Source organism: Mercenaria mercenaria, unplaced genomic scaffold (genome assembly GCF_021730395.1).
Source record: "Mercenaria mercenaria strain notata unplaced genomic scaffold, MADL_Memer_1 contig_1753, whole genome shotgun sequence".
NCBI lineage: Eukaryota > Metazoa > Mollusca > Bivalvia > Venerida > Veneridae > Mercenaria > Mercenaria mercenaria.
The window spans coordinates 57,201-69,930 of record NW_026459755.1 but is presented as its reverse complement, the minus strand read 5'-3'; the positions used below and the strand labels follow the sequence as shown (position 1 = coordinate 69,930).

At 35.1% G+C, this 12,730-nt stretch overlaps 1 protein-coding gene across 1 annotated transcript; it reads right to left on the bottom strand.

The window, feature by feature from the left end:
* Nucleotides 1-5,680: 5,680 nt before the first annotated feature.
* Nucleotides 5,681-12,494, bottom strand: LOC128551840 (transcription intermediary factor 1-alpha-like). The gene is made up of 2 exons (XM_053532761.1): nucleotides 12,166-12,494; nucleotides 5,681-6,833 (listed from the first exon to the last, which is right to left on the bottom strand). The coding sequence occupies exons 1-2, from the start codon at nucleotides 12,492-12,494 to the stop codon at nucleotides 6,161-6,163; spliced, it is 1,002 nt and encodes a 333-aa protein (XP_053388736.1). The 3' UTR covers nucleotides 5,681-6,160.
* Between the last annotated feature and the right edge of the window lie 236 nt (nucleotides 12,495-12,730).

Sequence of the window (12,730 nt, the reverse complement as noted above, 5' to 3'; positions counted from 1 at the left end):
GACTATGTCACCGGTGAGGAAATGAATATGTTATGTCATTTAGTTAATCGTCAACGGGTAATAAGTATACAGTATTGGAAATCATTATTAGTATCTAATGTTATCACTTTTCTGTAATGAGTGTTCGTATATATTTTACATTAAATATATATGAATACAATTTATGCTAAATACAATTCAAAACATTTCCATATAGGATCTTTTTTAATTAATTCAGCGTAGAAAAAATAGGGGTTTTATTGTACTTTTTAACCATTTTTTGACATAGTTTAAGTGTTTTAAAGTGTAAGATTCTACTAAAGGATTGTTATAGAACCTATAGGATACCCGGCTTTACGCACTTGGATACGGACGCACGGAAGGGAAATCCGAAGCTTTCTTTTGATCTCGTTCCAAATTTTAACACGTGGTTTTATGTGATTTCTTATATCTTATTCAGAAGACATGGCAGTCTGATTTTTCTTCATATTTTGGTCCAAAGATATTGTATACATCCCAGCTTTATCTGTTTATCTTATAACTATATCAACATTTCGTGTTTACTTTTTTATCTCGTTCCCAAGAAAAAGCATCTCTGGTTCATTTTTAACTTAATACATAACAATTAGTGTTAATATATTTATCTCGTCCCAACGACATCGCATTTCGACATTTTCTCTCATCGACTTTTAAGTCTTAATCTCGTTCCCAAGGCGTATAGGATCTTTTTTCTTCGTCACGTTTCCTTGATGTGAATGTTTTTATCACGTTCTCGCGTCAACGCTTCTCGCGTTCATTTTAGGATCATTGATTAAATACGTGACTACACTAAAGCCTTTAATGTATCTAGAAACGAAGCACGCTGCTTCATACATTCCTAAACTCTTAAATGAATAGGTCCCTGACCTCATTACCTCATCTCGGGCCTCTCCGTATGCAATAGTCTATAAGTATAGGTTCCATACGGCTTAGCATAGTTGGCTTCGAGTCAAAATCCTTGGAGTCTATTGAGGGTTCTGTGTCGTCGGAATGACATAAAATAAACTCGTGAAGCCAATTCTAAAGATCTAGGGGGGAAAAAGAAATAAATCAGGATGCTATTTTGTACGAACGAAAATAAGTTAAACTCGGAATTTTTCAAGCGTTTTTATCCACTAACACTTTTGAGATTACAAATAGTGATACTAAATAAATTGGGCCGTTTCATGGGAAAACCTGTATTAGTGACAGGATAAAATAATTTCGTAATTAGTAGTTAAAGGTACTGGAAAATCGTTGTTTTTCTTATGTTGTTCCAGAAACTAGAAACTAATATATTGTAATTCGGTCATCTAAGGAAAGTCAGGTTCTACCATATTTTTCATATAAATGTTGATTGTGTTGTCATGGCAACGGGAATTCCAAAGCACCCAAGCATCATGAAAATAGCGAGGTGTATAGATGAAAGGCACGTGATGAAACCAAAAATATACGGTTAAGTTAATTTCAGTAAAATCACTTTAAACTGTTCCTAAATAATCAAATGTATGATGTTAAGTAAGTGATACGTATGATTTGTTCCATTAATGATTTGAAAAATACACGCCACGTACAACGACGTTATACTGGTTTCATGAAGTTCTTAACGTCACGTCTCAAAATGCCTTCAGTGACTTACTTTAAAGCATTGTAGCTCTTGGAATGGTGAAGAGAATCATTTCAAATTTTCAGATTTGAAAAATAAAAGAGTATTATTTATGTATACTTTGTTATGTAAATTTAGATTTTTTTTGTGACTTAAACAGGTTTTCTAATGAAACGTTTAAATTGTAATACAACACATGTAAAATATCTGAAATTAAAACCGACCTTTCAAAATATTCCTTTCTTTTGACGGATAAGCTCTCGGTAAATTTTGCTTCAGATCGTCTGGACCTTTAGAAAAATGTATTACTAATCTAAAAGCACTTTAAAACTTGGTCTTACACATCATTCGGAAGTTTATATTGGTGGATTGCATATTTTATAAAAATGTCGGTAAAAATTAGAACTATAGATTTAGGCTCTATTTGTTTAGTCTATTCCTAACTACTAAACGGACGAACAGAGTGGAAATTTGTCTTGCAGCTTTCTTAGTCGTGCCCTTAAAAGTTAGGCTCTTTGTGCTCTGACTTCAGACAAGTTGTTGAGTATATTGGTTTAATTATACCTTAGATTTACCTTAATGTGATGTTTTACTTATGTTGTCTGTTTTTCTTTTCTTTTCTGTTTTCGTTAACGTCAAACCCTTTCTCAGCGAGGATTTTATTTCCATTGTGTTGTCTAAATTGTTGAACACAATGTATAGGGTAAGTGTCCTATACGCATTTAAACCTCCAGTTCCCTTTATAGGTTCCTGACCGTTCCAAGGTGGTGCCCCTATATCCAACTCTTGTATTTCGTGTTGCGCATGTTGTCTTAAGCTATTATTATAAGCTACGGAAAGTTTTTAGTAAATTTTACTACAGATCGTCGGAACTGTTAGAAAAATATAATATGAACCTAAAAACACTTTTAAAACTTGGACTTACACACCCGGAATACTATAGAGATGTAGTTTATAAAATTCGGAAAATTAAAAATAGCCCATATTTTAATCAAATGTTTGTAAAATGGGTTGAAATGTTTATCAAAAGAGGATACGATGCGAAAATAGTAAAGGACAGTGCATGTTTAGTGACTGACCCCTCTACAGTTAATTGCTACGCTTTCCTATTTGAAGGTGCGATGTCTAAGAAAGTGTATGCCATGATGCTTTTCTCCTAAATCCTACATACAACGGACGGAGGGAGTTGATTTTTGTCTTACAGTTTTCTTAGTCGTACACTTAAAAGTTAGGCTCTTGTTGCTCTGACTTCAGACAAGTTGTTAAGTACATTGGTGTAAGTATAACTTAGGAATACCTTACTCTCCCACGCATCGGTCGAATATTACAATCCATTTCCATATCTCCTTCGGTGTGAAGTAATGGTAGTGGATACTCAACGCTGGTAAAGGAGCGTAGGTTTACATTTATTTCATGTTTTACTTTATCTATTTATCTTTGCACTAATGTTTGAGCCTTTCTCAGAGGGTATTTTATTAATATGGTGTTATTTCCTTGTTGAAAATAGGGTAAGTGCGAGGTTGACATGCCCTTTACGCGTTTAAAGCCCCCAGGTTTCTTCATATAGGTTACTGACCGTTCCAAGACTGTCCTGTCGCCCTATTTTCAACTGTTATTTATTTATTTCTTTATTTTTTTTTTTTTTTGTTTTTTTTTTTTTTTTTTTTTTTTTTTGGCTTTCTTGTATTGTCTATTGCGTATGTTTTCTTGTTTGTTTTAAGCGTTTTTCGCTCCTCATCACTACCCCTATTGCCCTTACCCCTTGAAATTACGCTACTTTTTGCCTCCCCTCCCCCTTTTATGTAAGTTTCTGTGGCTCTCCTTTGTTTTTGTTGCCGAAATCCCAAGATGGTATACGATCTGTTCTTTTTTCCTAATTGTGTGGGGGTGTTTGTATGCTTTGAGTCCAAAACTGTGCCCTACTTTTTTATGTGTTGCTTGTTCGTTTTTTCTATGTTATTTAGTTGGGTGTGGTTGTGTGTTTATCTTTGGTACATGAATGTTTGCTCTATTGTGGTTTACGTTGTAGTATGACTGTTATTAAAGAATTTAAAAGTGGTTTTCCTTTGCTTATGTGTCCTTGTTCAACTTTCACATTCGGGTTCCTTCCAACACTCCCGCTCCCCTGGCCCCATTGTGCCCCTTAGCATTTCCTTCCTCTCCTATATTTAGCATAATTAATATGTACTTGTAGGATGTTTGAAGCAACCCGTCTGAAATATTTTTTCCATTACAGCTTCTTTCTGTAATGGACCTACTTTGCAAATGCGTGGCCCTGGGGCTGTGTTTTTAGTGTTCTATGCTTCGGAGAAGTCTACTTTTACCTATTATCTTTGTTAGTTGTTAGCATTTTTGTTTCCCCTCCTTTTCTTTACTCCCCCTATTGCCCCATCCCTTCCCCTTCCAGTTGCCCTCCCTTGTTTTGGCACACCATCCCTTTTAACTATGAGTTAGTTTTTGTGCCCTACCCCCACCCAACCCACCTTATTTTGGCTGCCGGAATTCTAAGGCGGTACACGATTGTTTTTCCTGCATATATGTGTGCGTTCGTGTGATTGTGTGTCTAAAGCGGTGTCCTGCAGCGTTGTTATATCTTACTTGTCTGTTTATCTATGTTAGTTAGTTGGGTGTTGATGTGTGTTTTTATCTTTGGTACATGAATGTCTGCGCTCTTGTGGGTTACGCTGTACCCTTAACTGTGATTAAGGAGCGTAGCATTTCCTTTGTACATTCATTCTTGCTCTACTTTCCCCTTCAACCTCCTCCCCTATCCCACTTTCTGCCCCCCTCCCCCATATTTTGCATAAAATATATAATTTGTACTTGTTGGATTTTGGAAGCAAACCGTCTGGTATATTCTTCCGTTACAGCTTCTTTTTGTTATGGACACCCTTTGTAAATGCGTGACTCGGAGGCTGTGTTTTAGGTGCTCTGTGCTTCCGAGAAATCTACACTTACCTATCATCTCTTGCTTGCTCTAACGTAAATACTGAGGTGTCTCAGTAGTGTACGTCTGAGACATCAAATATTGCAACGCCAATGGTACTTCAGTAGCAGATGGAAGTTGTCAGCAAAGAAATAGGAAATTAAATATCAGTATAATAAAGTGAGTATGTTTAAATCGAAAGATATTTTCTATTTTTCCAACTGCAAAACAGAAAATAACTTTTACCTTTCGTAGTCAGAGGTATTCGCACGTAATATCCGGATGCAATTAAGAAATTAGACGTTTTTCCTCATGGTGTATTATGACAGATTAAAAACAGCTTTCAAGGAGCTTTGCAAGGAATAACCAGAATTTTGCAAGCGCCAAAATTGTATACACGTGTTTCCATTTCTTGTCCGATTTGCTGTAACTGGTACATGTATTATTCCCAGTCGGTGAGTAAAATAAAAGTATTTCTTAGATTGCGAGTTTTCGGAACATAACCGTTTGGTTAGGTGTTAGCAAATGGGAGATCCATATACCTGTAGAACAAAATGTATGTACTTTGAATCAATTTTTCATAATATAATGAACAAAACCTTTACCAACTTGATACGGTATTTTTTTCACATTCAATGTATCTATTAAAATATAATCTCATTACAGATTATAATAAATGTGAGAACCATGGAGTATTTACAATGAATGACATTTTTCCCGAATATTGAAACATTAAAAAAATATAATTAAACATGAACAAAAAGCCGCAAAAAGTCTGTTTGATAAACTGTTTTATATATTCATTAAAGAACAATGACGTTTTATTCAGCAAATTCAACCACGTGAATAGGGCCAGTCAAACATGTAGTACAAGTCTCTCATACATTGTGATATAAAGGAACGTCCACAAAGGACACGATTCCAACATATGATACACAGACACTGCATGCGTATTCCAGTCTTTTAGCTCGCAGTTCCATCGTTACCATGGCATCCTTGTATAGATAGACGGCACCATTGCTCCAGTTTGCAACGATTGTGCTATAACCACTGATAGCCAAATGGTGTGCGATTAAATTGAATGTCGCCTTGTCTTTGTAGATAGACCTGTAGTATAATAAACGTTAACACCATGGCCTGTAGATCCTGTAGATATCCATAACTCTCCAGCATAAAAGGCCATTCCATAATCATTTCAACATTGTATTGTTATACATCTCGTTTTGGACAAGGTCGAGTCAACAGAAAAACTGATTTTTTTTTCTTTGTTCATTCTCACAGCTACTTCATTCTTATCGACACATCAACACAAGAATAACATCCAGGTCGCAATAGTCCTTCATACTTTAATTTTTGAAATTGGTCCTACACGGCTGCTTTATCTTATATATACAAGTCTAATTTTATGAGATCATTATTACCTTACATTTCGTTTCAGTAAGGTTAGTGCGGCAGTTTTGAGTCTAGAGTCTTGGTGCTATACAAAGCAATGTATCTGCCTATTGACATAAATGAATAACTTATCTTATGTTTCCTTACAATATCATATTAGCAAATAAATATTAAGTTTCAGTTATTTTGCTCACCCGTACGTTTCGTAACGGTATAGAGTAATTTTGTTTTCACCCTGGTCAGTTAAGATCATACCATCTGGAGGCTTGCAAATTTGTATCAGCTATTGCAGACGTTGATTGGTCCATTTTCACAGTGATCTCTTTCTTCGATTTCATTTTTTGACGTGTTAGTTTGGATGATTTCTTGTCTTCAGCCTTTGTACGCACTTTTCCTAAAGCAACTGCGCCCATCACGGAGGTTATCAAATCCGTGTTTTCCGTGAAACAGACTGACTTTGTACCATTTGACTCAACATCAGCATGTAACTTGTTGGCTTCAGTTACAGTCTTCTTCATCAGTTTCATCTGAACGAACTGTTGAACTGCGTCCATACCGGCAACAGACTGCAGTTGCTCTGACGTCTTCTCCAAGTTTTGCAGCGAGTTGGTAGATGCGCTGATTGCAGAATCAAGTTCTCCATCCATATCGGCAAAAACTTTGTCTACAGATTCAAATGTCTCTCTTTTTAGTTTTCTGATATGTTCTATCAATCGTATTTCATCTTTATCAAGCTTCTCTTCAGTGTGGTTTCTTTTATCTTCAAGATATGTCTTTTTCTCCTGTTGTTTAATGACCAGAGCCTTAATGCGTTTTGTTGCATTTCTGGTTTCATCTAACATCTGATTAATTTCTGTTTGATTAACATAAGATTTTGGTTCGTCTTCTATTCTGTTTACTCCGCGACATGATCTAAAGCAATACAAAACTAACAATATAATTTATGTAATATTAAATTTTTTAAAACTACTTCTGGTTTGCGAAATAGCTTTGAGTTAAGCAATGATTATATCTTTGAAATTTCTTTCCTGAGCATAGCACAGTTAAACAATATCGTCTTTATTGACTAGAATAAATATATTATCGACATTGGTTGTGTTCAAATTATGACAGTATTATGTCAAAGGCTTTTCTAACTCTACATCTGCTTCTTTGACAGTTTGGAATGAAATTTGTGCAAATTATTGAATTATGAAATATCTTAATTTATCTTAATTAAGCCGTAACGGTTACCATACGGTTACCCTCAAATCAAAAGTAACATGATTAGTTTTGTTTTGTTCTGTTGGATTTAACTTCACACCGACACAATTACAGGTCAGTTTCAGTTTTGGTGGCGGAAAACACAAGGTGCCTCTCCGTGTATTAATTCATTAAGAGCGGCACCTGGGTAGAACCACCGACCTTCCGTCAGCTAGCTGGATAGCTTTCCCACATGAAGAATTCAACGTCCCAAGTGAGGTTCGAACCCACATCGGTGAGGGACAAGTGATCTGAAGTAAGCAACCTTAATCACTCTGCCACGGATACCCCAGATAATTAGCAAATACAAAATATTAGCATTACACTTCTAGCTTTTCAATATGATGAATTCAAATATTGTCCGTAGTATTGACCAGGCACTCATTAATCTTCGTCAATATTTTCGGGCGTTTTCGTTTACGTATTTAACCTCCGTCTAGTCGAAACGGAGCAAAATAATAACTGATGGTACCATAAGCTTTTAAGCTTTACATCTAGATATATGCACTCTTTTTTAAATAAAAAAGATAAATTGTTTGCAGTGTCGCGCAAAATATCCACTGAAGAACTCGTAAATATTTCTTATTGCAAATTTGATTGTCTTGTAATGCACTTTCCGAAAAGTATCCGATGTCGATATATATAAGAGCATATTCTATAACTTTGACTTTGAAAATGTTTTTTTCTTTTCTCTTTTTTTTTTTTTTTTTTTTTTTTTTGCTACCTTAGTGCAACTGTTACGACTGACTGAGTCTATGAATTGTCATTGCTATGTCACGGTGGCGATACCCTGGGTATGCAGGGGTGCAAAATGGCGGCGGAATCTCTCGGTTCAGGTAACATTTTTCATTATTACTGTCTTAATACTTAACCAATTTTAACGAAATAAAGACGAGTGCCCGCTCATAAGAATACTACATCCTCGGTTATAAAGCTTGGGCTCCTGAGTTTCGTAGTTTTTGTGAAAAGTGCAACGGCGCATTCTGACGGAAAAAATGCAACTGCTATGTAGGGGGGCATTTTTATGAAAATGACTAAATCAGCTATCCCCCATGTGTTTCGAAAAACGGCTTGTGGGGCGGAACCGGGCTTGACATATTCCAAAGCTGTTGTAGAACTTTAGCAAGTGAATTCGCCAGTTTTCGGCAATTCCGGGCGATTGAAAGGAAATGCTATGTGGGGGAGGTGTTTTCATTATGTTATGTGGGGGTGCTTTTGACATGTGGGGGTGACTTAACTGGCTGCTAGGCTGCTAGAGGCACGCAGTGATATGATCATTTGATATATAAAGTATATTTTATATAGATAGAAATTATCTCAATGGAAAAATCTTTTTCAAGAATTCTTTATTTTGAAGGTGGATATGAAGTAAACATATAAATGCCTTCTACGGACACATTTGGGTACATATATCTGGAACAGATTGTCCACTCCGTCCGCTCAGATTCGTACTTGTATTTTAATAATATTCCCTGTGTTTTTATCCCCGTATCCGTTAAATCGGGGACAATATCTTTGTTGGCCTCTCTCTCTCCTCTCCCTTTAAAATATGAACTCGGCATCCAAGAACTTTTTCGAGGCCAAACACTTAGCAAATTTCTTTATGAAATCCTTCCATATTCACACGTCCCATTCATTGTACATGCCCATTACATTGGTAAATAAACATTTGACCTTGGTCTTCGTTTTGACATATTTACACGTCAATCACATAGCTCTTTTTCCAGCTTCATATTTTAACGGGGGCATTGTGCTTCAAAAACACATCTTGTTTTTCTTAGTTTTCTCATATACTTATAGCCAGTTAGCGTACTCCATGCCCCATCTACCAAATATTTTATTTTGTTTTCGGTGCTACGAGTGCCGTGGCAGCAATGTTTCCTTATCTAATTTTCTGATTAACCGTTTTAACTTTGGAAAAAAATGAAGAAGAACGTCTTAGTATATTTATTAATTATAACGTAAACAGAAATATATAGTGAAAGTCAAAATCGTAGCATGATATTTCAAACCGAATTGTTGTATATTGTTCCGGACAGAAATTTAGTCTGTGTATGTGAAAGAGTTTGACCCATCAAAATATTGTTCGAACGGCCAATTATTTCCCCTATGTACTAGCAGTAAATTTATACGAGCCAACACGGTTCTTGCAATTGAAAAAAAAAGAATTGAAAGGTTCTATTCAATAATATTATGTTTTACGTGCAGTTTCTTTTTAAAATAAGGAGGAAGATAGTGATATCGAAAATGTTTAAAATCGTTATCTTGACAACTGCTTTACCCCTTAGAACCATAGAATATTTTAAGTTTCAACTGTCATGACTATATTTCAGTACAATACAACTTTTAATGCCATCTTTAATATTTTTTTTTTTTCAAATTTCTTTGAAAGAGTTTTTATGAATGTTAGCATCGCTGTTCCCGGTTGTGGAGATGCAGCCGATCAATTGATATAAATCCCGGTCGCAAAATTCGCAAAAATATCCAACAGCGGCAACGGAGATATAATATGTTTTTAGTAATATACGTCGGGGTTAGTCTTACTGAAACAGCATTTGTATTTCAAATTAAATTTTACTATTCTCACATGACATTTGCACCGGTGGTAAACGAGATCTTAAAGCGTTTTCTTCGTTAAATGAAGACAATCTTTGTCGTATAATAGCAGTATAGCATGCACTTCCTATTATGAGGATGCATGATAATCATAACAATGAAACAATAATATATCGTGCGTACAAAAATGAAAGAGCATAAGTAAATGAAAATTATTTTTCCTCGAGAAGCTCTGCAAAGTTGTTTTATAATGGTACATTCATATTTTTATGTCCGTGACAAACTGCCCGATCATTCAAAATCAAATTATATTGCACGTAAAACTCGGGGTTGCATGGTTATAAAATGTACAATTTCAAATGCTTTTAACGATTTAGTATGATGGAAAAAAAATACGAAGAAATTAAACATAAATATATCTAGTTAAACCTTCCTCTCTTTTTATGCTTTTTATGACTTTAAAAAACTAGAGGTTTGCGAATTTCGAGAATTTCGCAATTAAAGGTTATTATGTAAAAATTAGCTATGAAATCTACAGTATATCTATATATTGAAGCTTCACTTTGCAACAAAAAACAACAACAAAAAAACATGAAATTAGAATAGGCAGCTTATAGTAATTGGATGAATTAATGGTTTATATTTCAGGTACATCATAGAAAAAAGATGAAGAGTAAGCGCTCATCAAACCAAACGTTGAATGCCAACAGCCGGCGTCGTACAGCTAAAATAAAAAAATAAATATGAAATACCAACTTCAGATGACTGAAATGTATACTGTTATAAAACCGCTCACAAAGCAGTTCACCCCCACATGTCAAAAGCACCCCCACATAACATAATGAAAACACCTCCCCCACATAGCATTACCTTTCAATCGCTCGGAATTGCCGAAAACTGGCGATTTCACTCGCTAAAGTTCTACAACAGCTTTGGAACATGTCAAGCCCGGTTCCGCCCTACAAGCCGTTTTTCGAAACACACGGGGATAGCTGATTTAGTCATTTTCATAAAAATGCCCCCCTACATAGCAGTTGCATTTTTTCCGTCAGAATGCGCCGTTGCACTTTTCACAAAAACTACGAAACTCAGGAGCCCAAGCTTTATAGCCGAGGGTGTAGTACTCTTATGAGCGGGCACTCGTCTTTATTTCGTTAAAATTGGTTAGGTATTAAGACAGTAATAATGAAAAATGTTACATGAATCGAGAGATTTCGCCGCCATTTTGCACCCCTGCATACCCAGTGTATCGCCACCGTGAAAAAATGTATCAAATTTTCACACAAATCTGCTACATTTGTCAGAGATAAAAAATAATCAAGTGTGAGGAAAATCCGTTCAGGATGTACGAGCGTTGTTTTTCTTTCTTTCTCTTTTTTCTCAGGATATCCGTCATTGAACATTTCTTCGATATTTCTGTCTAACAAAATTCTTGCCAAAAATTAGAGCTAGATATATGTAATTCAAATATGGCTAATAATGTACCAATTTAACGAACAGTTTCTAATTATTGCGGAGTTTTTTTCTGTTTTTTTTTTTTTGTTTTTCACCCTTTATTTTGGCTTGCATTTGCCTAAAATTGATGTAAGATGTAATGGGGTAGGGTCTGATATCTCAAATATCTATGAAAGTAGATCAGGTTTTTGTTCTAATATATTTCTGACTGATATATATATAATGACACGCTAGATCTACAACTGAAATCTGAAATAAATGTTTTCAACATAACACTTTATATTTTCGAGGAAATATAAATTAAAACAAAAAGAAATAAAAAATAGAAATAAAATAAATCACTAGTTTTTAAGTTGTTTTTTTTTTCTTCTAAATATATCACAGTTACCCCAACAATTTTCTTTCCACTTTTAAGCATTTTGCATGTCATTAAAACATTCTTAAAATCTTAACGTCAGAATTTTTTTGTAGATTTATAAGCAATGATATCACTAAAACAATTTTTCATTTTTACATGCTGAAAAAACTACTCCACCCCTTTCATTTTCAACTGAGAATACGATATTACCTTTTAGTCATAGTACAATGTAATCGGTGAGACCCAAAATCCCTATAACACTTAGTGGGATATGATATGTTTTATAAAGTAAAACTATTTGTTCAATTTACATAATTCCAGAAATGCTTAAACAGTTGGTGAGAAAATGCCCTATCGAATTAATACGAGTGCAATGACGTGTGCTTTTTCTTGTCTTATTCATCGTAAAAACTATCGTTCATCGCGTTCACAGAGTACGAAAAAATTCTTAATGTTAGAAAGACGCGTTCTTACTTCTTAAATATATGTCTAAAGATATATATATATATATGAACAGAACAGTAGATTCTGCTGAATCATTCTGAACGGGGGTCTACTTTCAACTGTAAAAAGAGTGTAACAGCACGGTTATTCATTTATTATTTACTCTAAAATACCTTAAAGTGAAGTTACCTATGTCCTGCGGCTATGCACATGACACAGTAAACCATATCGTGTGTTACACAATACATTTCTATGTCACGGTCCGGATGGTAATGGCATTTCAACTTAGCGACCAAACGACTCTGTTTTGCAGCATCCGTATCAAAAAGCTTATGTGTCCTTGTAGCCTTTTGTCGACCATGATGCCTAGAGCACGTCGTACATAGATATTCTTGACATTCAGAGCAATATTTGACAGCTTCTTCTCTGATATTGTCTTCACTGCAAGGTGTACAAAGGAACTCGATGTCCACATCAGAACCGTTTGTTAACGATGGTAAGTCACCTCCTTCGGCCATTCTACAAAAATATAAAACTAAGAATTATTTTCTTTTTTAGCTTAAATATTGTGCTGATTACCTGTGGTTTAGAGTCAGTAGAGCAAAGGTCATAGTGACTTCGTGACGGCGATATGTTATACTGCTCAGGATCAATAATGACCCAAATGAAGTTGTCATAGTAACCACAGAAAAAAATGCACATCTGTGCTTATAGTATGTATGTTCACGAGTTGATAAGCAACAGAATAGATAGA

What these genes read in the sequence shown, in the direction of transcription:
- LOC128551840 (XM_053532761.1), bottom strand. Translation starts at nt 12,494, where the DNA reads ATGGCCGAAGGAGGTGACTTACCATCGTTAACAAACGGTTCTGATGTG. An exon ending in TGCATAGCCGCAGGACATAG is followed by an intron (nt 6,834 to 12,165) that starts GTAACTTCACTT and finishes GTATTGCTTTAG; the next exon opens with ATCATGTCGCGGAGTAAACA.